Source organism: Pyxicephalus adspersus, chromosome 4 (assembly GCF_032062135.1).
Source record: "Pyxicephalus adspersus chromosome 4, UCB_Pads_2.0, whole genome shotgun sequence".
In the NCBI taxonomy this organism is placed as follows: Eukaryota; Metazoa; Chordata; class Amphibia; order Anura; family Pyxicephalidae; genus Pyxicephalus; species Pyxicephalus adspersus.
This window is the reverse complement of record NC_092861.1, coordinates 143,483,802-143,510,991: the sequence shown is the minus strand read 5'-3', so window position 1 is coordinate 143,510,991 and position 27,190 is coordinate 143,483,802. Positions and strand designations below refer to the sequence as shown.

At 38.2% G+C, this 27,190-nt stretch overlaps 1 protein-coding gene across 4 annotated transcripts in view; it reads left to right on the top strand.

Moving 5' to 3' along the window:
- USH2A (usherin) overlaps positions 1-27,190 on the top strand; it is a 371,236-nt gene that overhangs the window by 191,296 nt on the left and 152,750 nt on the right. For all 4 annotated transcript variants that reach the window (XM_072409865.1, XM_072409864.1, XM_072409867.1 and 1 more), the window contains 4 exons: positions 3,878-4,029; positions 6,418-6,580; positions 14,648-14,827; positions 26,857-27,007. In XM_072409865.1, coding sequence (XP_072265966.1) covers positions 3,878-4,029; positions 6,418-6,580; positions 14,648-14,827; positions 26,857-27,007 — 646 coding nt within the window. The remainder of the gene's footprint in view (positions 1-3,877; positions 4,030-6,417; positions 6,581-14,647; positions 14,828-26,856; positions 27,008-27,190) is intronic.

Sequence of the window (27,190 nt, the reverse complement as noted above, 5' to 3'; positions counted from 1 at the left end):
TGTTAAAACATATTTACAACATGTGTCCCCACTTAGGAAATTGAGGCTTTCCTAATTACCAAAAGTGATGAGAAATCAGAAAATCAAAATTTAATTTTATATATATATATATATATATATATATATACCATTTGTCACAAATAGAGCATCAGCCACAAACCTATATCAACACAACTTCAAAGGATTGAAAGTTTGAGCAATTTAGTGTTTGGGTCAGATTATTTTTGTATAATTTTACAATTACAATTTATGGGATCCATAACTCTTGTAGCGAACTCATAGGAGTGAGTATATATAAATTACATTTACAATAATGAATTATACATATAATTCAATTCAATTAAATCATTAACCAGATAAGGTGTGAACAATTCAAATTTCTGTACTGTTCTTGTGGTGAGTTGTGCACAACTCCAAACGTTGGTTTTCTCTTCACTTTCAGTTCTTTATTTTCTGGCCGGGAAACATGACATTTTAAAGCATGACATGATTGGTATCTATGTATTATTATATATTAGAATATGTTACAAAAAATATGGATTATATTGTGTTTGTGTGTGATAAAATGAGTGAGCAACAAAAATGTCACCTACAATAATTAATTCTACAGGGGCTATGCATTCAGAAAACTTTTTTTTGTTTTAGGAAGGGGGGGTGGTGGTCATGTACTCTTCAGACATTTTGCAATAAAAACTCTGGCAGTAAAAATTAAATTAATTATTTACATTGCATCTAAAAAAATTAACAATATATTATTTTTATTATTACTAATATTAAACAGTATGTAATGTACAGTGCTGCATAATATGTTGGCACTATATAAATACTGTTTATTAATAATAATATAGTGTCAAAATATTATGCAGCACTGTACATTACACACTGGTATTATTAGTAATAATAATATTAATAATAAAATAGTGTTACATTTTTTAAGGGCTGTAGCACATATATAATGGTAGTGCAAGCAATGTCTGCAATGTTTACATTTTAATTTATATAATTCTCTTCCCATACCCAATACAGCAGTTCTTAGATTAAAAAGGGGGAAAAACAGGTGTGCAAAAAGGTGACCTATTAGTTTTCTGCTGCTCTTTTAATAATCAATCAGAAGGCCAGGGAAAGGGAAATTACTCCACTGTGTTGCTTTATGTGTATATCTTCAGGGCCGGCTTTAGGGGTTCAGGGCAAGCCATGATTGCCCAGGTCCCCACCTTTCTAATGGCGCCAATCACAGGTAGCACATGCCGCTGAAATGTTGCACATTTGGAGTCCCCACTTTACATTTCCCCTGGACCCCATTTTACACCTGTAAATTTTCCCACTGCACAGACAGAAATACAAATCCTTTGGCAGGTAAATGTGTATTTTATTTATTCTTTGAGATGTTTGCCTGCAGGTCACCTTTAAATCGCATGTTTTGCTTGTGTTGTACCTTGCATCTCGTACGTTGCGTCTCGTTTTATCTTTGCAGGTAAGATACACAGAAGCGAAACAAAGCAGCTCAGCTTAACAAATGTAGTTTTACCTTTTAGAAGTTGTATTTTTTGTTTTTTTCACAGACACTTCAGGAAGTTGGTAGTTTCTCTGCTTTACCTAATGCAATTTTGAGACTGAAAGGCAGATTGATATTTTTCTTAGTTTTAGCATATGAGGCTTTGAAAATGGTTGCTATATATCTTGCGTGTCCTTGTCTTAATTCATATGTGCATTCGCATACAAAGTAGGCTATGAAATAAAATCTGCTTGAGTTTCCCAAATATATTGTAAGGTTGCTGTGACTGATGTAACCCGCGTGCCCTTGAAAAGCACTGAAGTACGGACATGCATTTCGCTAGAAGAGAAATTATCTTCCTTCAGATTACTGTTTTATTCAATGGCTAAAAGGGTTTGTGTTTTTGATCAAAGTTAACGAGAGCCCCGGATCATTGCCCTGTGAAAATATGCCGCTCAGGATCATAATGGGGTCCTAGCTTATGCATTCCAAATCAGCAAGAATTTTAGTAACTTGAATGTACTTTTGTCATGGGAAACACATCTGTGGTTTATCTCAGTGCCGGTATGTAACAAACAAAAAATACATAGGCATAGGGACTGCATTGGTAAGAGGGAGTGTGAAAATATATTTGTGAATATATTACTGAACTCTTCTTTATACAATGCCACAATAAGATATGGGTTTGGGATTAACTTGGGTTCAGGGAAAATCATTTTGTATTTGGTGGTCCAAGCAGCAATGAGTGTGATTTATTAAAGACAGGAGATGATACACTTTCATTAGTGAAGCTGGGTGATCCAGCAAACCTGGAATAGATTTCTTAAAACCATTTGATTTTTTGCTAGCAAATGTTTTGAATCCTGGATCAGATCCACTCCAGATTTGCTGGATCACCCAACTGTACTGATGAAAGTGTATCCTCCCCAGCCTTGGAGAGCTTTATTAAATTAGGCCTATTATGTCAGAGTCTGACTTTTTTAACCACCTTGACGGTAATCTCGAGTGTGGCTCGGGATGAATTTTGTATATATCAAAAGCAGTAACCCCGAGCCACACTCAGGGTAGCATAACAAAATCCTACCTGCTCCCCTCGATCAGGTGGCATCCTCTAGCACACCTGGCCGGCTTCTGCATTGCATCCTTGGCTTAATCGATGTGATGAGTAAAGCGTCGTTATGCTGGGGAGGCATGCCTTGGGGGGAAATTTAAAGGCAGATTACATTGTTATTTGCTTTTAAAACATTGATCAAAGTGATAAAGTTATAAAAAATAAATCTAAATAATAAATACAAAAGTTTACCTAATATTGTACAAATAATAGATTTGTAAATAATAGTTTGGACAAAATAAAAACTAATAATTTTTCAATTTCCCAATAAAATTATTAAATTCATTTTTTTTCATAATTACTATGTATAATTATTTAATATATTTTAATCTATGATTTGTATTTCAAACTTATCATACCCGGGAGTTATTCCTAAGAATTACTGGTCTAAAATATTAAACAACAAATTTCCATGCAAAACAATGTACTGCTTTTGACATAAAAATATGGATATAATCAATCGCCAGGGAGGTTAAGACATAATTCATTGCATGGCCTATTGGCTATGCAGCAGGGTTAAAATGACCAATGTTGGGGGGTGTATTATGTGCCAGACACTTTACTTTTATGGAGGAGGGAGTCAGTTGGGCACCAAAAATGCATTGGAAGCTGACAAACCGCATTTGGAGGAATAAGTTATGAAAATGTATATTTTGATTGCTATGTTTTTGTTGGCATTCAACCCCTTTGCTGCCATGGCAAGCCACAAGCCTTTCAACCTTATACAAGGAAGCTTTTACCACCTTGCAATGAATCCTACTGCCAACGTTAAGGAACAAGATTTCTTTTTGCCACCTCCAGTGCCCCAAAAAGGCCTAAATTGTGCAGAGTAACCCAACGCATTCTAAACACAACAACTAGACAATCTTCCTTTTTGCCTATGACTTGAATTAACACATTCTTTCAACTATAAAATGTACATACCTAAACGAGTAGACCCACCTATCCCACAATTATAAAGCTCCTGGATTCTAGGTGCGGATTCTAAGGTAAGGGGTAAATAGAATTTATGTGCGACTTTTGATTGTGCCACAATTACCTAATGGCTGTAATGGATCATAACAGTTAAATATATATATTTATATACACATATTGATCCTTTGTAATTTCCAATTTACTGCAGATACATTAACAGCAGGAAATGTTTTAAAAATGATACAAACTTTAGTTAAATGCCATTTCAATCTAATTTAGTGCTCTTTGTTTTATCATGCTGATATTTATTCGCTATTGTTTTGTTTTTAGATTATATTTTCCTTTTTCCATTTTAGGTGTAATAACGTCTTACGGATTATACATGGATGGAATCCTAATGCAGAATTCTTCGCGTCTAAGTTATTTCGTGGACAGTTTGACTCCCTGGAGTAAGCATTCCTTTAGGCTTCAGGCTTGTACTGCAAAAGGCTGTGCCTTAGGTGAAAAGGTATGAAATGGCTCATTAACCAGATCCGTGCTCTCCCTGTCTAGAGTTAAGAGTGCAAAAGTGTCTTTCTCTCTTTCTCAACTTTAAAAATGATTCTATTAAAGGTAAACTGCAGACAAATTTTAAAATTAAAGGGTATCCAAAGCTTTTTTTTTTACTGTCTGTCTCTTTTAGAGAAAAGTTTCTCTATCAGTGCTGGTGACACAAAAAGATTTTTTGTCAAAGTGGGGAGAAACATGCCTGACACATACCCAACCTGTAAAAAGTTTTAAACATGACTAAAACCAGCCCATCACTGAGCTGCTTCTTTTCTGTCTAGTCACAGGCTGGGGTTCTATACCAGCCTGAGCTCAGATGTATTGGGTTAAATTGTGCATTTGAAAGGCTGAGGACTTTCAAAAACACCATGGGCGCCAATTCCACCAATGAGTACCAGGACGTTTTCTATGAGAGGGTGGTCATCTTTGTGGCAGGGCATTGCTTCACCATATCAGAGCTGCACCACTGATGATCTGGTGACTGGTGGAGAATTTTCAAGCAAGGGAGAAAGACGCAGGAAGCACAGATCCACAGAATAAATGATACAGAAGCAGGGAGATTTATACACCGCAGGTCCTCAGATACAAATTCCCCTACAGCAAAGAGAGTAGCACAGTATTGACTCCACCAAATCTCACCCAAAATCTGGTGAGACTAGCAGCTGAGAGGCTACAGAACATGGAGCTACTTAAACACCATTACCATTTCTAGAAGTTCCCTATAAGCTAGAAACTTTTTATTTTTTGAGTTTGGTCCACTTTAAATTCATATCTTGCTGTACAGACATGTGTTATTAATATTTCCTGTGTTTTTTGTGTTCTTTTCAAAGTAAGTGAAGGGGTCAGAAAGTGGTCAGTCTCAGGAAGGCCGTTCATATGTTGCGTTTTGACTTCATAAGAGAACTTTACAAAGAAAATTCTCATAATTGTCTGTTTTAAAAGGGTTCCGTCTTGCTCTTTGAAACCGATCCAACTCTTCATGCCACTCCGATTGGTAGAGCCGAAATGCACACTTTATTACCATTAAACATTTTATAGCTTTGCCTACTTTGATGAATATTTACTCTTAAAAGCTTGCCTGGCACCATGCCAGATCCACGTCTTCATTTTTAACTTCAAGTATGTAAGAAGTTTAAAAAAAAAAATTAAGGACATGAGAGCAAAAAATGGAAATTAAATAAAACTCTGAGGGATGTTCTCAGTGCGTATACAGGTTATCAAGGATTAAAAGAAAATGTTGTACTTGTGCAGTCAGGAGAGCAAAGCTTGAGGTTATATACACAGACTTTTCATAGCTGTAATGGTTGTCAAACATGGACGGAATCTTGGACAGGATACAATGGATCTTGGAACCAATGATTTATTTTCAGTACTTGGAGCTGTTAGCTTTTGGTGCCAATGCTTCAGGTGTCAACTAAGAAAAGTATGCTGGTACAGGGGTTAATTTGAATGTTAAAAATAGATTAGGGTGCAACTTTTTTTTTAGAGGTCAACAAATTATTGTTAAAGAACTTGTGTGGGTTTTAATGCTGATAACAGAAAATAAAAAAAGGTTGACCTGTATCTTTTGACCCCTGGTTTGAACTTTACCCCTGAAGGGGTCTTTATACCTAATGCTCAAACAGAAAGAAATATGGAAAGTAGGTTGTGGAGCTGGAATTTAGCTTTAAAGTTACCATTTATTTGCCTATTTAGTCCAATGTAAAATGGCCAATAAATCTCCACCCTCTCTTTCACCAGCAGAACATATTCACCATTGATTTTCCTCCACTTATGGTTCATTAAGCCACTAGAAGTTAAGTAAAATATTGCATACTTCTGGGTATTGGTGAGCATGTGACTTGCTCCCTCTGCCATGTGACAGCACTAGTGCTTTGTCATTGGCCTAATTCTGTCCCATGATAAAGTGTGAATGTTCAAAGCTTGTGTAAGCTCTGACAAGCCAGTTAAACGGCTTACACGGAGCTCTTTTTCCACAGTGCCGCACAATAACCAAATTGAGCATAATGGAAGTAAGGAAGGTGGGTATAATGTTTTGGTGACAATTAAACTGACCATAAAGCTAAATACACACGCTTAAAAGTGTTTGCTGGAAATGATTTTTAGTTATTGTTTTCAGTGACAGTGGGATAAATAAACAGACAGCACTGTTCCATGAAAATGAGAGCAGAGAGGACAGTTGGGAGATTGCAACATACCCTATATTAAGAAACAGCAGCTTTTGTTTTCATCAAATTTTCCACTGAACAATTGTATTGAACTGTTTGATCACTGTCAGTTTAAAAAATTTAAATTTAACACATTTGCAGTATATTTTGTCACCTTTTGCTTCCTTTTGGGTATTTTACAGCTAGAAGCCTACACCCAAGAAACCAAGCCAGAAGGAACTATTCTACTTTATTCAACCATCAGCAGTCCAAAAAGTGTTCTGGTGAAATGGGTAGGGCCAGAAAAACCCAATGGTCTCATGACCTATGACATACATTTTAGTGGCTTGTTCTATGAAAAAGAAGGTACTTCTCTATTATCATTACTCTTAGAATTAGTAATAACCTTTTTCTTTTGTGTTATTATTATTTTTTAGTAATAGTTAGCCTAGAGGTTTTTTCAAATAAAGTATTAAAATATCTCTTTGGGGCAGATGAACTTGAATTGGTAGCCAAGCTATATAGATTTTCATCTTCTCAGCAACCAACACCAGCAATCATTATCATTAAACCAAGCCTTCAAATGACATATGTAGTTGTGAAGTAATGTGTCCTCTAATTTCATAGCAGAAGCACTAAAGTAATTTAGGTCAATGAGTGACTTTAATGCTCAGATTACCCTGTTCACCCTTATCTTAACTGTGACTCAATAGCTCAGCTTCCTTTACCTCCGACCCCCAAGATGTGCTCAGTAGCTTATCTACCAATGTCCTTGTTCCTATCCATGACACAGTAGCTCAGCTCTCTTTGCACCTCTTCCCCTAAACATTGACTCAGTAGATCAGCTACCTTTATCCCCTACCCCTTCTACTATCTGCTAAGCAGCTCATCTATCATTGTCTGTTCCTATAAAGGTCACATCAGCTCAGCTCACTCTGTTCCCTTTCCTCTGAGCAGTGACTTCACAGCTCATATTATTCTGCTACCCTTCCTTCTAGAAGTGCTCAGCAGCCCATTTACCAATACCATAGCAGCTCAACTCACATTTTCCCCTTCCTCTGAACAATAACTCAGCAGCTCAGCTCCCCTTACCGCCACACTTTCTATCATGTGCAGAATAGCTCATCTACCTTTGCCCCCATTCCCATCAATGACACTGCAGCTCAGCTCAATGTCCTTCCCTTCCTATAAGCAGTGACTCCACAGCACACTCATTCAGCAGCTCAGCTCACCCTTTTCCTTTTCATCATAGCAGTATAAAAACTATTGGTTTTACATCTGATATAACTAGCCTACTTTAGAACAAAAAATCAACATATACAGGAGTATTATTACATTTTCCTTATATGGAAGGTTTAGAACCTATGATGGGTTTTATTGCTATGCCTCAATTAGAGTAAATTATCCTTTCTACATGGCTATGGGCTGTGGTCCCTGGGCCATTTAGATTCTGAAGCCTTATTGGGAACTTTGAACCTTATGTCCTTATTGTCACCCATGCAGGAGGTTATAAAAAAATCTGCACCTTGGACGCAGACAAAGCTAAATGTCTATAGGATCTTAGGTTTCCTCCACTCCTACAATAAGAAGTCTAGTGATACTTTACTTTGTTTGTGCTCTACAGCCTTCTCTACTAGTGGAACTTCTTCTTGCTTGGATCAACACACAGGTACACATTTATTGAAAGTGACATTTTCTGAACAATACTCTTTACTGTAACAATAACACAAATCCAAGATATAAATTCACAACAGCAAAAGCCAAGCGTAACATTTCACCTTTCACCACAAATCCGTTTGTCTTTTATTTTTCTCTATTTTTTTCTCTTTTTCGGCCTTAAACCAAGAAATATTTCTCAGTTTGTGCTCTAGTCCCCAAAGAATGCCATGAAAAGCCCGTTTTGTGTACCATTTTTCGAAGCATATGTGGCAGAGTTGAATATATGATAGGAAGTCTCTATTGACCTCTTACAAAGCTTGCCATGTCCCCTTTCTTATGCAATGAAGACTTTGATGTGTGCTGCTGTGAAGCACTTGTAAGATTATGAGGTGTAGAGCAACAATCAATTTAGCAAAAAGGGAAAAAAAAATATTTTTTATTTCTTATGGACAAGTGGCCAGACGGGCATATCCAATCACACAACATGGTAAGCTCTGCTAAAGAAATATTTACTAGTTTAAAAGAAGAACTTAAAGTATTCTAGAGAAACTTTTTTATTATTATTACCATCACTATTATATATTATCTACTATATCACTATTTTTTAAGTAAATAGTAGAAAAGGATAGTAGAAAAGTAGAAAATACCTGAAACCTTTTTTTTTTTTTGAGTTTGGGTGCCATTGGGATTTTTTCATACTTTGGGGTTGATTTATTAAAGCTCTCCTAAGCTGGAAAGGATAAACTTTCATCAGTGAAGCTGGGTGATCCAAGAGACCTGGAATGGATCTGGTCCAGGATTCAAAACATTTGCTAGCAAATAGAGACACAACAAGACCTAAGTGGAAATCTCTCCAATTGAGCAGAGCCCTTCTTTCTTCTTGTGGGACTGTAACCAGAACAGACCATCTTGTTGGAGGGTTTACCCTTCCATGATGTTTAAGTTAAACTATAAAAGTTTAGATTTTCCCATTACTAACTGTCCCAGATATAGCAAAGAAGAAGGTAAACTCTATTTGCCATGGAGGATTGATGGACAATGTTGGGAGACCAATGCCCACATGTCACATTTTCCCGAAGACAACCACGACCGTTTGTTTGTCTTTGGTGACAATCATCTTACATGTGTATAAAGCCTTAGGCTACGTACACACTTTCAATTATTGATTTTGAAAAGGATCTTTCACGATCCTTTCCAACAGCAAAAGACTGAACGAACACTGTACAGCGCTGTTCTGCTCTATGGAGAGGGAAGGGGGGAGAATGACGGAGCAACACCCCGCTACACCCTCTCCCTTTACTTTCATTACAATTTTTCATGGTTTGTGGATCCACCAGGATGAAACCATGAATGACAAACACTGTACACAAGCCAGATTCTCATCCAATATCAGCCCTGAGGAGATTATCGGATGAGAATCTTCTGACAAGAGTACGTAGCCTTGGGCAGACACCATAAGTGGCATTGCAGTTGTAAGGTTTCCCCTTGACCTCCTGGTCCAACAAATGATGTACATTTTTGGATTTACCATCACTTACTGTAAAAGTGTTAAAAATTGACAGAGCATGTATCTATTGAAGACTCACACAGCAATTAAAACTTGATGGGGCCTCTACCCCTGTAATACTGTAAAACACTCATTACTTCTGACAAATGAGTAAAATAATACAGGGGTGTATAGCAATTCATATCAAACCCATATTTATTTAAAAAAAAGTCTTATTCATGGCCTTGCCGGTTCATTAAAGCCCCGATGGATCCCTCTAAAGTGAATTAGGAACCATCCCAACACCTCCTTCTCCAACAACCTATGAAGGAACTACTTTAAACAGCCAAATGCTTATGCAAATTTTGATATTTTAAAAAACAATATTTGCATAGGATTGGGGGATTTTATTAATGAAGACTTTAATAATGAACTACATTCATCATCATGGTGACCAAGCACATACGTTCCATGAGCACATATGCTGGATTTCTTCCTCTCAATGCCCTCATTTTAGCCTTCTTCCACCAAACATTCAGGAATAGATTTCCCCCAGCTTACGGATTCACTTCCAAGCCTAAACACAGTGCCATATTTATTAAGGTTATGTCATCCCTATATAGCACCAAATAAAAGTTGCAGGGCAAATAAAAATATTTTATATTAGGGAGAACCCCCTGTAAACTCCAAGCAGATAGTGCCCTGGCTGAGATTCGAACTTGGGCACTACCTAGCACTACAAAGGCCAGAATGCTAACTTTTGAGCCACCCTGCATCAAGTACACCCCCTTTCCCTTTCCCATTAGGCTAGAGTGCCACCATGAGGGCCCACTTCCCTAAGTAACAGCTGCCTTGCTGAATGATCCAGTAATGATAGAACGTTCTCTGCACCCCTAATAGCTTTCAATGAGCTGATGTCATTCCTTCCTACACTCTTTGTTTTGTAAAGAGCCCTTACACTACTATATAGTGGGATGCACATGGATCACACATAGGACACTCCGCCAACTCCTGATCCCGGTGGCCACAAATGTGGAATGCAATTGGCGAAGTCACAGGTTCCAAAAAATATTTATATGATAGAAATACAGCAAAGATCTATCTATCTATCTATCTATTTATCTATCTATCTATCTATCTATCTATCTATCTATCTATCTATCAATCCATTATAAAGAGAAGCAGAGAAGAGTTGGGTGATTGTTGCTTGCTTGAAATAAGATTAATTTTTTCTTGGAGTTCACCTTTAAGGAGCCATTGTTTCCACATCACCTCCTCCAACGTGTCAGCATTGACTGTCGATCTGTCTGTCAGGTTGTCAACGTAACACTAAATGTTGCCAGCTTGTGCAGCAAAAGAACTTTCAAAAAGTCAGGACCCATTTGCCAAGCAGTCCTCGCAGAAAATGTATTCTGTTCTCCACAGAATTTTCTTTGATTTCTCTCCGCTGAGAACTTTACTGATTTGTCCCAGCGGAATCTGCTGGAATTTATCGGTTCATGGTTGGCAGTCACAGATTAAGGTAAATGTCGATCTGTAATGACCCTCTACATGTTAGTACTGCAGTAAAGCCAAGCTTTTATGTCAAAGACATCGAAGAGGGAGCTATTACACATGACAGGGGTGATCAAGGGACTCCGGTCTAAGGCAAGCATTATTAAATATTGACTAGTTCTGTGATTTATGTAGAGCTGGGAGAAAAAAGTGACTTTTTAACCATTATATATTCTTCAGTAAGGAAAACCAGTCATTTATCTCCTGATGGTTATAAAGAACGGACTCTGTGCATATTTTAGTGGTGGGAAAACCGACAGGGTGGGGGGTTGGGGAAGAAGGCAAATTCTTTCATCTTTACGATGTGGTTAGCTAATTTGTGCAGCAGGTAAACTCGAAGGGATGACAAGACGTGACAAGGGAAAAGGTTATGAAGGAAAGAGAGGAAATTAATTGGCCGGAGATATTAATGGGATTGAATTAGACTTATTTGTCTGGACCCTGTAGGAGGGTGAGATAAAAATTCATCAAAAAGGTTGATGTTCTATGTATGGATGCCACTGTTGCTAACAAAATTGATTTTGACCAAATAAAAGATAAAATTTTCTGGCTCTATGACTTACAAATATGTCATTCGTAGGGATAAGCATTTCTTAATATTGTGAAAAAATTCTGCAGATTTTGGGCAAAATTTATTTTTCAGCAAAATATTCAATACAAATAGCTCTTTTTGAAACCTAAATGAAGTGTAGTTCCCATTTGGGTGAATCACAGGGGCATGGCTTTAATTTTGTATACAAAAATTAATTTATGTTATTGACTATTGTTTCCATTTGATTAGCCTGGGACCTCTGAAAGTACGGTTTGCAGTATGTTTTCCAATACACAATCAACAAATTCCAAAAGTTGTTATGAAATTTTGTTTATAGAAAAAAAGGCATTGTGGTCATGGATCTTGCATACATGAAGACAATATCTGGCAAAAATATGTGCGTGGCTTTTACTACGTTTTTTTTTTTCATTAGAATAAAAATGGTGGGCAGGATAATAAATGTATAAAGATAAATTGGGTAGGGGGAAGAATGGTGTAAGAAACAGAAGAAAGAAAGGGTGGTAAGAAAAAGGAAGCTTCCTCCTCTCTAAGCTACCCCTCCAGACCAAAAGGGTTATAAATGATCAGTGTAGACAAAGAATTACAGAATTACCTGACATTTGAATCATCAAGTAAACTCTGCTAACACAGAGAATGTGCAAGTTTAAATATAGTGTCTTGTTGTATTTCTGCAAGTTGCAGTAGTCTGTAGGCTTGGGAAGAAACCATGCTTTTTGGAATCAGTAGATGAATTTATGTAATAAAAGAGATAGTTTGGTAGTAATATGGGATCCAACAGTAAGGGAATGAACAAGCAGAATATGTCTAAGGATTAGCTGAATCATCAATAGCAAGTTCATGGCAGGTCCATCAAAATCTGTCTGAAAGTCAATAACGATAGGATATCCTATATGTTTTGTCTATGGGTCTCATGTGACTGGGTAAGACCCTTACCTGTGTAGGAGAGGGCACAACAAGTGCTCCTGACAGGTCTTACACTTAGCGGGGTCTGCTGGAGGATCTGGCAGGGTTGGCCAAATTTCAGACAGTTTTTATGCAAGTGTGTTGTAAAGGGCCAAAAGTCTTGCAGTCTCATGATGCATGTTTTTGTGTCCGAATATAAGAATATGCTGCTTTTAATGTTTTGACTGTGCACCATAGGCTAGTAAAGACCAGCAGAGGTATATATACAGTCCTGTAAGTGGAGTAGAGCAAATTTTAGTCTTGTTATGGAAGCTGTTTGGTTCTGGGTGTACATACTCAATGAGAAACCTAATTTATAGGTGAATATGTGCAACCCCTTGCTACTTTGCTCCCTAGTTCCTGTTGAATATACGAGTATGTCTGGTAAAAGCTACAGCACTTTTCATGTTCCTCATTAAAATTATATTGTATTAGTTGGAGCAAAACTTTATTCCCTTACCATATTATAACAACTAGTAATGATGGATCCAGTTTACCTGGTTTGCTGATCTGAAGCTGCTATATTTACTTATTCAGTAACAATTTCTTGCCACCTTCTCTATAGAGCCAGACTTTCAGGTATTGGGAAGCTTGTACCTGTGGCACTGCTTGTATGTGAGTTGCCAATCCACAGTCCTGAAAAAATTATTGTTTGGTATACCTGGAGATAAAGCACACTAAGGAAGATGTTACCAATTCAAGAGAATTTCTTTCTTTCCAGGTTGAAATCTGTTTAGATAAATCTTACTGGAATAGCCTTGTCATGGCCATGGCAACTAATCCCTTTATACTGAAATAAAATATAATAGATTGCTTTGCACCAGAGGTGTATTTTTCCCCTTTTGCTGTTATTCATTGATCAGTTTTATAAATATGTGAAAGAGTTAAACCATACAGTTTGATTACTATTCAACAGAGGACATATTTTATACCCATAAATCAGTTTTAGTCACACTTCTATTATTCTCTCAGGTCAGCCAGCCCAATTCAAATCAATAGAAGTGCAAGTGGCACAATCAATCTAGATATTTGATTATGGATTTTCATCCTTTAAGTCTGCCTTGGCTACCTTGCTGAGACTTTCCCTAGAGAGCCCAAAATCTCTATTGGCATCCATGAATTATGAACACCAATAGAGAAAAGAGATAATCTTCATTTGCATAATGCCTGAGCTCAGTAATGGAACTTTACAGCAACCATTCCAGATAAAACTGCTTCAATTGTGATGGTGGTTCAATGAAAAAAAAGTTTTATTTATTTCTGATAGTTTATTTATAGTATAACATTGGCTAAGAGGAGGTTTTTAAACCTGTCTTGCAGTGCTGGGGTCCTAGGAGCTGTTTCCAAGTTCTAACTCTGCATGGAGTTTCTGTTTTTCACCTATCTGTAGGTTCATTGTTGCTGCTCCAGTTTTCAGCCCTACTTAGCTCTCAGCTTGGCAAATGTGGATACTTGTGTTATGAAGATCTGACACAGCAGGGGCAGACCTAGGGAGGTGCAAGTGTTGTCTCCTTAGCAAACCGGAGGCTCCTAGTTAGTTTGGAGGGTGGGGCCCTATATCATTTCTGCACAGATGCCCACTGTTGTCTATATCTGCCGCTATGACACAGATACTAATAAGTGATCCTATCACTATAGTAAATGCAATGATAAAAAGGGGGCCATTACAAAAATACTGCATTGCATTTCAGTCCACTATCTAAAAACCAGGCAAAACACATAAATAGCTAAAAGAGTACATCTATTATCCTGACAACAATGTGGCAGAAGTGCCTAAATCTGAAGAATGTCAATGTATGTTTTTCAGTTATGAATTTATTTGCATGCGGATCCACATTTTTTTTCTTTCCATTTGGAACCATTTATAAATTTACACCATTGGCTTTTTAAAGCAGGCATTTACAGATCATCATCCTTCCCACTTAAAAGTTTAGTCCTTTAATGTCCCCTCCCCCAGCTACACATACACAGCTATAAATGCTGTTCTGCCAATTTGTTTATTGACGAAAGGATCATAAAAAAGATGGGGACACACAAGAATGAAGATCTCCCAATTCCAATGTTACAGCACTGGGTGTTTGAGTGAACAATCAGGCAACAGTGCTGTCCCATAGGAGGAAGCAGAGCAAGTAACATATCCCCCATACCTAGAAGTATCAGTGAATGTGTTGCTTTTCCTTCATGGATCTCTATATTCTGTTTATCATGATTTTATTATTTTTTTTTTTTTCCTAAACAGGTGACACAATTTACAACATTACCACATCAACAAAGATATTGCATCAAAGTCAAGAAAATAACGAGTGGGTCTCCATTGAGGATCTGGTTCCATTTTCCAGCTATAGTGTTTTGGTGAATGCTTCCAATAGCCAAGGCCATGTGACCAGTGACCCTCTTATCATCACCATGCCTCCTGGAGGTGGGTATTGTTACACAGTATTCATAGCAGAAAATTAAAGCCTTGCCATTGCCAAAAAAAGACTACTTTAACAAAAGCAAAACAAAATGCTAATCAAATGTGCATTGTGGAGTCTAAAATCCAATAGAGAGCTATGATCTGTTAAAGTCATGAATCCTAACTTTTATTGTAGTCTACATCCTTAACTCTAACCCTCCCGGCAACCTTAACACTAACCCTACATGTAATCTTAACACTAACCCTTCCTGTAACCCCAAAATAACCTTTTTATTAAAAAAAAATTCTCGTGTTTGCACCTCCCTTGAGCTAGAAAAGACCACAATACGAAATGAAACCCCAAAAAGTTCTAAACACAGAATTTAGTTCCTGAAGAAGCCAGTGCCAGGGAAGGTTGGTGTACCCCTCTTATTCTGTTCACCACCAGTGCTGTATAGTCACAAAAGTAACAGAGAATCTTTAACACTTGACAATTTAACACCTACCCATAACTACATATCTAAACATTGAAACATTACAAGGCAGTTTGTATGAATCTTTAATGGTTTTTCCGATGATGTGAACATATTTATTTCCAATTTTGTTTCCTCGGAATGCATAGTTTATATAGCAATTGTGAATTTTTATTATCTTTGGCACTGTTGAAGTGCTTTTTATGTTGAATTCTGGCACGATTATTGAGAAGTGTTCAGTTAATTTATCAAAGGCAGAATAAGTGTGGGCAAAACCCATTCTAAAGACGGCCAGAGTGTTTGCATTGTTGTTTATTGCTGTGAATAAAGTTAAATAACGTTTGAATGACGGTTTTTATTTGATGACCTTGTGATAAGTTAATAGTATAGATCATTAGTTAAATTGGCTCCCGCTCGTGCTTTCTTTTATTTAATGGCCTAGATGTATATTAACATCATTTAGAGGAATCAAGTGGAAAAGCATGCAGCATTAATGTGAGTAGGTGTCTTAGCTAAATTTATATTATCGCAGAGTTTTACCGAGGCAAAGGCTCAGTCTTGTCTTCTGTTCTGACTAGATCAAATCAACATTAGGAAGAATTAGCCAGTGCTGGGATTTTTAATATTTCTTATCAATATTTTTAATAGTAGGACATTCTTTTTGAGACACAGTCATTTTTATTTCTTTTGGTATAAAATGTAAGATTTTAAATTCTGTAATACCAAACTAGACCACTGTATTCTTCACATTTTCTTGGTAAATAAAGAAAGAATCAATAAAAAGGTTATCAATAAAGAGAAATTAAATTAAAGAACATTTAAAAGTGAGCTCCAACTCTCCTCCCCCCTAACCAATGCTATAATGCTAAACACTCCTCAACAGCTAAATGCCCTCTCTCCACTGGTGGTGACTTCTTCTACCTCCATTCAAAAACCCTACTGCTGCCCACACCAGTGTAGTAACTTTGGTACCTATTCATTAATCCCTGCTCTATTCACCTGTCCCTGCTCTATCGCAGGGTCCTGCCATCTTTGTTCTTCTTTTTGGACATCTTTGACATTTGTACGTCTTTATTGGTCATGATGATGTAACTCTTGTCCAGGTGCGTGGGAGTTCATTCATTCCTGGCACGTGCAGGAAAAACCGGGATTGCTGGGTTTCCTGGCAACTTTAGTTAAACTGCACACGTGCAGCCCTGTTAGCTTTTTTGACAGTTTCCTAGTAGGAGGGTTTACTGCGCAATGAACATTCTAGTTAGCTATTGGTTGTCAGGGGTAGTGTCACCTCTAAAAACCACCAGCCAATAAAAATACAGTGCGCAATGCACATTAGTGACCAACCTAAAACTAATCTAAAAAGCCAGTAGAATTCTATTTCATTGGTGGTTTCATTAGGGTTGGTACACCCATTCCCAACAAATACCATTCCCAAATCAGTTGGCATAGTTAACAGCTGGCTGGGACCAGTTGTTACAATAGAAACAACTTTGCTGTTCACCACTTGTGAATGTTTACATTAGTTTGCAAATTTACTGAGCAGTGAATACCTAAAGTTCAAAGTGGGATTTGGGTTTGAACCTGATCCCTTATGATCAGTGTTCAGTTGCCAGTTGTTGAATGGTAAAACCACCTAAATTAAAATATTTCACCACAGCTATTTCCAGATTTATACTATATATAATTATTGTAAAATGTCAAGTGTATACTAATGTGAAATGTACATCATGCTGACATCCCAAACTATAATCCAATTTTTAACAAAGTTTATGTGGAGATTGTATACACAATTATTCCATTATGGTGTACAAAGAACTTGTACCTTTAAAAATATGTTTTTGATGCTAGTCCCTGGATTAAATTAATGCCTCTACACTTTATTACGGAGAGGGTTAGAGGGTAGTAAGAAGGTTTGTATATTTTCCTCTTAATAGGTCGTGGAGTCTTTCTGTTTGGTATGCACAGACTCCAGCCATGTTTTAATAACTGGTTGACATTGGTGATGTCCCTTAATTTGCTTAAATCTAATTGGCTCTTTTATCAGTCAAACCTGTATGGATTGGCGATTGATCAGGAAGGGTCAGCTATGACTGTGCATGTAGTTAAATAATGGAACCACAAGTTGAAGGCATTGTTGCATAGTAATCAGCAGAACGCAGAAAAACAAATGAGGAGAGTCAGATGGCATGGAAAATAGTGAAGTTTTGCCGTGCGTTCAAGTTCAAAACAAAGGCATTCTACAATATATAAATTTTAAATACACTTCATTTTGCCTCAAGACATTATGCTTTTTTCTTCTTCTTTTTTTTCTTTTTAAGGTGAACTGAACTCCTTTTTATCTGGAATCAGACAAAGAGAACGCTTAACAGTAAAAAATGTCTGTGGTTGGAATCAGTAAAATATCAAATATAATATATATATTTATACACTTTTTCTAAAAATTATATACATTGGATCAGTTCATTTGGTACAGGCACTGATAATACCATTGGTCACACCATGTACGAAACAGGTACATCCAGGAACAGTCCAAGCATGTTTGTCCTGCACTCAGCATTCTCTTGCTGGGATATCAGTCATGTGTTCACATAAGAAGTATTGCAGATCCAGAAAGCATCTTGTGACCTTTGCGTTCCATTTAGTTGGAGTTACTAGAGTGGACAATGGTCTGTTGTCAGTTGTTAGTATCTGCCTAAAAGGTAATACCTTGATTCTAGTGCTCAATTTATGGTCCTACATTTTTCTTTGATTGAATCGTCTTCTCTACATGGGTAAGTTATCAGCTAAGGTACACTACCAGATGTTCTTCTCATTGATTTTTGGGAACAGGACTACTTCTGACCCAAGATCAGAAACATTTGAAATATTTTGTTAAAGTTAAGAATGGTTAACCAGGGTCCTTTACACTATACTGCTTTTAGCTCTTAAATAGCTCTTCCTGCATCAGTTTACTATGACGGACTTGTTTACCTCAATAGGTGGAGCTGGTATAGTAGCAATGCAGCACTGTTAGCTACAAACTTCTGGTAGTATCTTACAATACCTAGAAACATTTTAGGGGTTTTGGACATCTCCTTATTGCTTTATTCTTGCCTACATTTTATGATCTACCCCACCCTTTCATTCCAACAACCAATGTTGTAGCTCAGATATGGCTACTTAAAGATTCAGCGGAGGGGAAAGAGATGAATATAAATCTGGCCACATATTTTGAATTTAGACCTGTTCTCTATCAACAACATTATAGAGGTGGCAAAAAGATTACACCTATAAGGTTTGATAGACACGTACAACCCATGAGTATTTCTACTTTGGAACTTAGACCTGCCTGTACTCTCTGTGAGTAGAAATGGCAATATCATACGGATATACCACAGCATGTGCTTTGTGAAGCTTAGAAATATTGTCCATCATTCTTTTGTAATAAGAGAAAAAGAAAGACAAATATTGCAAAAACCCATCATGTGACATAAGGCTGTGATTTGCTTTGCCCTGGCCCTGACAAGGGAAGCAGTAAATGTACCTGCTGGGACCTAACTTTTCTACCAAAATTCATGAATTACCCATAAGTTCTTACCCCCTCTCTTTTACTTTCACTGAAACTTGGCTTTCCTCCTCTGACTCTGCCTCTGGTGCTGCTGTGGAGGCCTGCACCTTACACATACCCCTAGACCTGGCAACAAAGTATGGGGTAGTGTGGGTCCCATTCTCTCACTTAACTGTGAATATTCCTACCCCACCCTCTCTCATTTTTACCTATTTTGAAGACCACTCTGTCCGTCTCTTTAGCCCTTTACCCCTCATTGTTGCTGTTGTCTACCGCCCCCCTGGCCCAGTATCACAATTTTTGGATAACTTTGCCTCCTGGCTCCCACACATTCTTTCCCATGACCTGCCCACCCTAATCCTTGGTGACTTTAATGTTGCAATAGATGAGCCAAACCTTCCCTCCTCAGCCAAACTGCTCTCCATTACCTCCTCATTTGGACTGACACAGCACATCAATGGCCCCACACACATAGCCGGACACACTTTAGACATAGTATTTTCTATTCTGCAACCTCACCCTTCTTGACAACTCACCATTTCTCCTTTCTGATCACAACCTTATCACCTTCAACTTATGGAACTCTTGCCCTCCCTTGCCACACCCCAGACATGGTCAATGGCAGAGAGATATCCATAACCTCAACCACAACCTTTTCTTAAACTGCCTTGCATCCCTAACCCCCACTCTTTCCAAAATCACCTTCCCAGATGAAACTTACACCCTGTTAAACTACTCTCTTTCCTTGGTTTTGTATAATGTTGCCCCTGTCATTTTCCACAACCCCCGCCCTGCCAACCCCCGACCCTGGCACAACAATCACACCAAACAGCTACAAAAGACTGTTCGAGCAGCTGAGCGCAAGTGGAGAAAATCTGGCCTCAGCACTGACTTCATGGACTACAAAGCCAAGCTATAAAGCTTTAACACAGAGCTCACTGTCACCAAGCAAAATTATTTCTCCGCTGTCATTTCCACTCAAGTCTCCAACCTATGCAATCTCTTCTGAACAATTAACTTCCTCTTAAACCCCCCACCTGTTCCCCCCACAACAACCTTCTCAGCCCAAGACATAACCACCTACTTAATATTAAAATAGACAAAATCAGACATGATGTCTCTGCTCACCGAGCCATTCCAACCATACCCACCCCTTCCACCTGTAAAAAATCACTTGCCCCCCTCAATCCTGGTACTGTGGATGAAGTCTCTTCTCTCATCATCTCCATTTTCTAACTGTCTGCTTGACCCAATTCTGGATAAGGGCTCATGCTGCTTGTCGGCCATCTCATCATGGATGTCTGACCGATTTTTGAAACTCAACCTGGATAAAACAGAACTCATCATCATCCCCCCCTCAAATTCCAAATCTCCCCTGACATATTTCTAACTGTTAACAACACGGTTATTCGTCCCTTTATCAGGCACGTTGTCTTGGTGTCACCTTTGACTCCATTTACCCCCAATATTCTGAACATTTCCAGGTCCTGTCACTTTCATCTACGCAACATCTCCAAAATGCACTCCTACCTGTCCCCAGAGACCACCAAACTCCTTGTACACGCTCTTATCCTCTCTCGTCTGGACTACTGTAACATCCTTCTCTCTGGTACTCGAGTAACCCGACTCTCTCCTCTACAATCTATCATGAACGCTGCAGCCAGACTCATCCATCCTTCCCTCCGCTCCTCTTCCGCTGCATCTCTTCTTCATTTCACCTTAGAATCAAATTCAAGCTCCTGTGCTTTGCCTTTAAATCCCTACACAGTTCGTGTCCCACTTACATTTCTGACCTGGTAAAAAAATACTCCCCCTGCCGCTCTCTCCGCTCCTCCAATGACCTACTAATGACTTCCTCACTCATAACCTCATCACACGCGCAGATACAAGACTTTTCTAGAGCTGCCCCAACTCTCTGGAATGGTCTTACTTGTCCTATTCAGCTTGCTTCTTCTTTCTGCTCAGCACCCCAAACCCATTTTTTCAGACTTGCCTAACCATCTTCTTCTGTCTTTTGAAACCATCATTACTTCCCACCACTACGTATCTCCCATCCTATTGTGTGTAAATTTACCCACCTACTAGATCGTAAGCTCTTCGGGGCAGGGTCCTCTCCTCTTGTATCGCTGTCTGTATTCGTTTGTCATTTGCAACCCTTATTTATTGTACATCACTGCATAATATGTTGGCCCTATAAAAATCGTGTTTATTATTGTTATTATTATTATGGTAATAATAATAATAATGAATTAGAATGTCCAACAAGCTCATATAGTTGTGATGGTCAGGTGTCAAAAACCTAAGCTCAGGTGTGTTTATTGTGCCCCAAAATCAACCCCTATCATGCATAAAAAATTGAATGTAACATATTAAATAAAAAAAGTATCATTATTTGTTTCCATTTAATGTAATTAATGGTGATAGTCACAAACGATTTGTGTATTAACAGTAAAAGGAAAACCATTGAAAAAGATTTGGAATAGAAATATGCAGTACACTCCTAACTTACCCATTTTTGAATTGAACTATTCAAGCCTGCAGCAAAATTCTGCCAACCAAAAAGTGTGAGAATTCTCAGGCTGCTTATTTAAGGAAAAAAAAAATGAAATCTCTAAGAACTGTCTTTAATCTTCCTGAGGCCAAGTGCAAAAGGAAAATGCTGCTCTTTTCCTTTCCCATCAGAACACAAAAGACTGTTTTCCTCTGTAATATTCACTGTATTGTGCCATACAAGTTATGGATGTTTCTTATAAATTTACTGATTTTATTTTAAATAAAGTTGTTATATGTATATGTTATATGTATAAATAATCGCTATTTAACAAAATATTAAATGACAGTTGATACGTTGTTGACAGTGCAGAGCTTTAAAGCTAACTGCCAACAAGATCTAAAGGGCTTTATTTATAAAACAGGGAATCTGAGATTTCCCCAAACATTCCCTAGTGGGAATTAATTACTGCCATTGAAACACATAGACCTGAAAGATTCCCATTAGTGAATGCTTAAGGGAATGTCATTTTCCCTATTTTATAAATAGAGCCCAAAGTGTAATCGGGATTAGTATTATTTAAAAATCATAATTTTACCTACAGCTGGAAAAAGTGACAAACCATGATTTCCTTGGTTTTAAATGGATTAGGGTATGATTAAATTGTCCATAAGGGCCCCTGTGTAATAACTATTCTCTGCATGTCCTATGGACACAACTAGCAATCAATGAGAACATTTTAAAACTGAGGTCAATCCCTTCTTTAACAGTTGCCCCCAGAACAAATCCCCCCCATTGCAAGATTCTTGTTTAAGTGGATTATTCTTCACTTCCAGCACCTAAACTTTTACCAGCAGTCTCTCAACAGCAGTTCAGACATACGGTATTGCAACAAGCAGAATATTCACTCCCTGCTACTTACCCTACCATATGCCAGCAAATTGGAGCTCTGCAGAGGGACCATTTCTCTAAGAATACTGTAAGTATAGGAGTTGCTGGTACTAAGGGAGCAAAAGGAGCATCAGCTAATCACCTACTATCTAAAACCTCCCTGACTTGATTTGCATTATTTTAAGACGCATTACAATTGGGTTTAAGATGCTTTAAGGTGCTTTAAGGCTTTAAGGTGATGGTAAGAGGGGAGCTGGAAGTGCAGGTACAATTTTGCTGTTGCTTACATCAGTTCCCAATTTGGAGGACCTTTCTCTGTTTTGAAACCCAATTCCCCTATTTCTTATTTCTCCTAAGTTGTCCCTGTATTTGGTGTGTTGTGCAGACCTCTTGAAAATGTACTTTTTAAATTCTTAACACGGTATACACAAAACCCTTCATCCATCTTCTAAATTATATTTCCCAGGAACTTGTGGACGTTACCATTGGCATAAAATCTGTTTATGGACAACATAACTGGGGTGTGATGGGTGTTTGTTTTTTTACCTGCATTCTTTGTGGTTAAAGGTATTCCTCTTTCCTATCTTAGATGGTTGGAGGTATGCAAACTGATGTACCTCTATGTAAAAAAAAATGGCAGCTCAGAGCAAAGACCTGCAAATTCAACTCAACTGAATTTTTAGTGTAAAGTCTATGGACAGTGGAGTCTAGTGACTGATGGAATCAATAGAGGCTGGTCACAGACATATGTTAACCAGCTGACCAAAAATAGACATATCTTCTTGGTCGGACCTTTGTAGACTCATCCAACTTTTCTTGAATCTGATGCCTTTGTGTCTTTTGCGGCATGTCTTGTGTTGTATACCTGTCATTTTACATTTAATGCTATCCTGTTTCTATCTTCCTCTTGTTGCATATCTTCCAGTCAGCTCTCACCAGTTCAGAACAATGCAGTCTCTATGTAATTGTATTATTATGCAATAATGTACAGCAAACATAAAAAAAGGGAACTTTAAATCAAATATGGCTCCATTGTAAATATGACAATAATTACTTACAATATGTTCTTACTAAAAAAGTACTAAAAAAAAGTACTATATGTTTCCTTTAAACCGATTGCCTCCTTTATTGTATACTAGTTAAAGTTGTATACTATTTCTGTGCTCATGTCCCTCAGTAGCCATATATGTCTGTAAAACATAGATCAATGCATACTACAATGAGAGTAAAAAAAAACAGAGCGGAACAACTCAGACTGATAAATTTCTGAAAAAATAAGTTGTACTATAGCCTATCTCCTGACATTTCCCATCCCTAGTCATGTAATGACACCGCCAGATCACTACAGATGGAAATCTCAAGAAGGAATGCTCAGCCGTCTCTCTTCAACAACAATCAGTGGAGAACCTTTGAATTATTTGTTGCACAACTCCATTTCAGGCCTGATTCCTATATTAAACTCTGAAAGAAGATATTCGCCAATGACCCAGTTTATCATGAGCACGCATTGTGGTGCCATTTACTCCATGTGTATTCATAGCCTGCCTGGTATCTGCATCTCTCTACTAAGCCTGATACCGCGACTCTCGTAGGCTTTCATTTCTCATCAGCGTTCCTCATTGTACATTGATAGACGGGGAACGTGGCGATATCCACTTCGGCAGACGCCGAAAAAAAGCCTTGACGGTTACTCTGAGGAATTGTGTGTGGATAATATTTCATGAAAGCAGGAGATGCAAAATAAATAATCTGGAAATATACAGAGTTCAAACATAGTCTATGTCAGAAGCTCATTTTCTGCCTCCCTGGGGAGACAGTAGCGAGAGCTGTGTGCACATCTTCCCCGGCTAAGCAATGCCCAAGAAGAGTAAGGAGGATGAGCAACAAATTGTTTACCCATATAGTTTTAAATCTATCTATCTATCTATCTATCTATCTATCTATCTATCTATCTATCTATCTATCTATCTATTTATCTGGTCAGCAGGCCCATGATCTGATATTGATCTTTTACTTGGCATAGCTACTGTACACCCATTGACCAGACCATGTAGCACCGCTCCACTCTATCTTCATCCACTCCAACAGGCTAATATAAGTCATTAGGGACCACTTGTTACAATTGTCACACAAGGGGACCACTGCTCCCACTTTACAATATCAACTGGCAGATTTGTGCTATTGGCTACTGCTTGTTAGTTGTGCTTCCAACTAATTTATATTACCATGTCAGAAATGAGAGAGAGATCTAGTGGACAGGCGCTCAATGGGGCAAAGAACAGGTATTCATTGATCATGATCAATGTTTGATGAGTATATAGATCAAACATGGACTAGGAATGCTCTACTGTTATTATGCTTATGAAAGCTACAATGTTTCTATTGAATCTAATGACAACCAGTGTATAGCCACCATTAGAAGACATAGGTTCCAGTCAAAATATCCAAATTGTATAATATGTACCTGGAAAGACTAAAGGTGCGTACACACTTCCAATTTTTATCGTTCCAATCGAACGACGAACGATCGATTGGGCAAAAAATTGTTCGTAAAAAAGTAACCAACGACGCCGACGAACGAGGAAAATTGTTGGAAACGAACAACCGGACCGGCGGATCGGATTGGGCGACGATCGTTGAACATCGTTCGTGTGTACGGTCGTTCGTTGATCGTCCATGTTCAGAGCATGCGTGATGAACGAACGTCCGTTCACTTTCCTGTCGTGCACATAGTTCCTCTATCGCTTAAACGATCGTATCTATTGTGTGTACAATATCTACGAACGATCGTGTCGTTACCTCTATGTGCAGGATCGGTGCTATACGATCGTTCATATATATCGTGCAGGAACGTTCGTCGTTCGTTTTCCAACGATAATAATTGGAAGTGTGTACGTAGCTTAAGTCACATCACGTATATCAATCTTAGAAATTAAAGATTAAATCCCAACTTTACTTCCATTTTTGTTTCTACTATAACATTTGTATGAAAACCACAGTTTATATTAGGTATGATCTTCTTGTGGACAGCATTGTTCTCAAAATGTTGTACAGGACAGAGAGGACAAATATCTTTTAATCAAAGTAGATATGTGGGAGAGGAGTCACACGATAGGATAGAAGAGTTAAAACCACTGTCAAGTATTTATTGCTGTCTTTGCCCAACCTTTGGTAGCAAGCACCTCAAATACAACGTTCTCTGTAACTCTGGGCCTTCACTACTCTATGGGCTTACACCCTCCACACCGCACCCTTCCTCCCTTTCTGCTGCTGCCCTCACTACTTTCAACATTGACCCAGAATTTGCTGCTCTTCTGGATGTGGCTCTGGTGCATAAAAGGCAGCAAGTGATTTCCTTCTGTGGCCTTTCTCCCCAGGGGAAATGCTCAAACAAGGATTAGGAATTCTCAGTGGTAGGACAGCTGTCAACATCTAAAGGTTCACTGACATCCTGTGGCAACTCTATGACTGCAGCTTTCTCCAAAAAAGGAGTTGAGCATGAATTACCAAGATGTCTGCCCCTCTGACACTACTGGTGCACCCAACTAGTTCTTACCACATTAGTTGGTCCCTCCACCATGGTGACTGCCTCCCTTATTATCAGACCTGGAGACCCACCCATATCTTTCACTGTAGCTGACACACTCTTCTCTCACCACCATTAAACACCCATGCAGACAAGTCAGGGCTGTCTGAGTCTATCAGGATGGCAATGGTAGGGAGAGTCCCCCAGAGAAACAGCAAGTGGTTAGCCCTAGGTACCTCCAGGTTCTCCTTCTCATTTTGCCAGTTGACAGAACCAACTCAGATACAGATCAGGGCTCTCAACACCTAATCTTTATCTTGCTGGCACAGAGGAGCCTCTTATGTCTTCATGAAAAGTAGCTGCCAACCAATGCAAACATTTTTTAAAACAGAATTATAATTTTAGGGAAAAAAAATTAGGACGCCCACTAAAGGCATGGCTTGTGCGTGGCTTATGCATGAATGGGACCCGTCACCAAACTTTCCATGCCTACCAGCCCCCAATATGTTAGTTTGTCCCTGCATACATATTACTTAAGTAGCATGTATACACTTGCACTGTTAAACTACATCTGATACTTCCTCCACCCCGATAATGTTCACTACTACTTAAACAAAGAAATGTGTAGTTTCCCTTTAAATTCTTGTGTACATTGTAGGGAATAGGTTGCAATTCCTGATGGCTGTGTCGCAGATGTTACCTGTAATTACACATTTTGTAGTGGCGTCATGGAGTGAAAACATGAGGATGTAAAAAAACAGCCTTTCCGAAGGCAAATATCCATCATGTGTTTACTGTTTGCTCAGCTAGCATCGAAAAAGCTACCTTTTAAACGTAATGTACCATAAAAGTAACTTTATCTGCATGAAGAATAAAATTGTCGCTATAGGTAAGGAAACATTTTAGTATTATTTTAACCCTGTTAGCCTTGTGGTAATGCTGAAATAAGAGTTGGTAGGAAGGTAGTTCAGCAGTAAAACATTAAATTAAATGGTCCATGTTAACATTGCTGTTGATCCCGAGGAGAAGTTTTTTTTTTCCAGTATATGGAGCATTTCAGTTTTACCCAGCATATGTTCCCCATAGTTTTCTCTGCTCTAATTCACCACGTTCCTCTTTTCCCAACAGCTCCAGATGGCGTATTGCCTCCAAGGCTTTCATCTGCCAATCCGACCAGTCTTCAGGTTGTGTGGCCTACACCAGTTCGTAATAACGCTCCTGGCTTGCCTAGCTATCGGCTCCAGATGAGATCTACAAATCCCACCAACAAAATCACAGAGTAAGCAAAATCAAAGCTACCATTCTCAATCCGTTGGATAAATAAGTAAAGTCAGCATCTAAAAAAAGATTGAGTATTTTCTTGGCTGGATATAAGGAAATAAAAAAGCAAACATAAATAAAAAATGTATTAATTGTATTAAAAGCATTTTAAGCTAAATGTAAATGGGATTTGAAAAAAAAA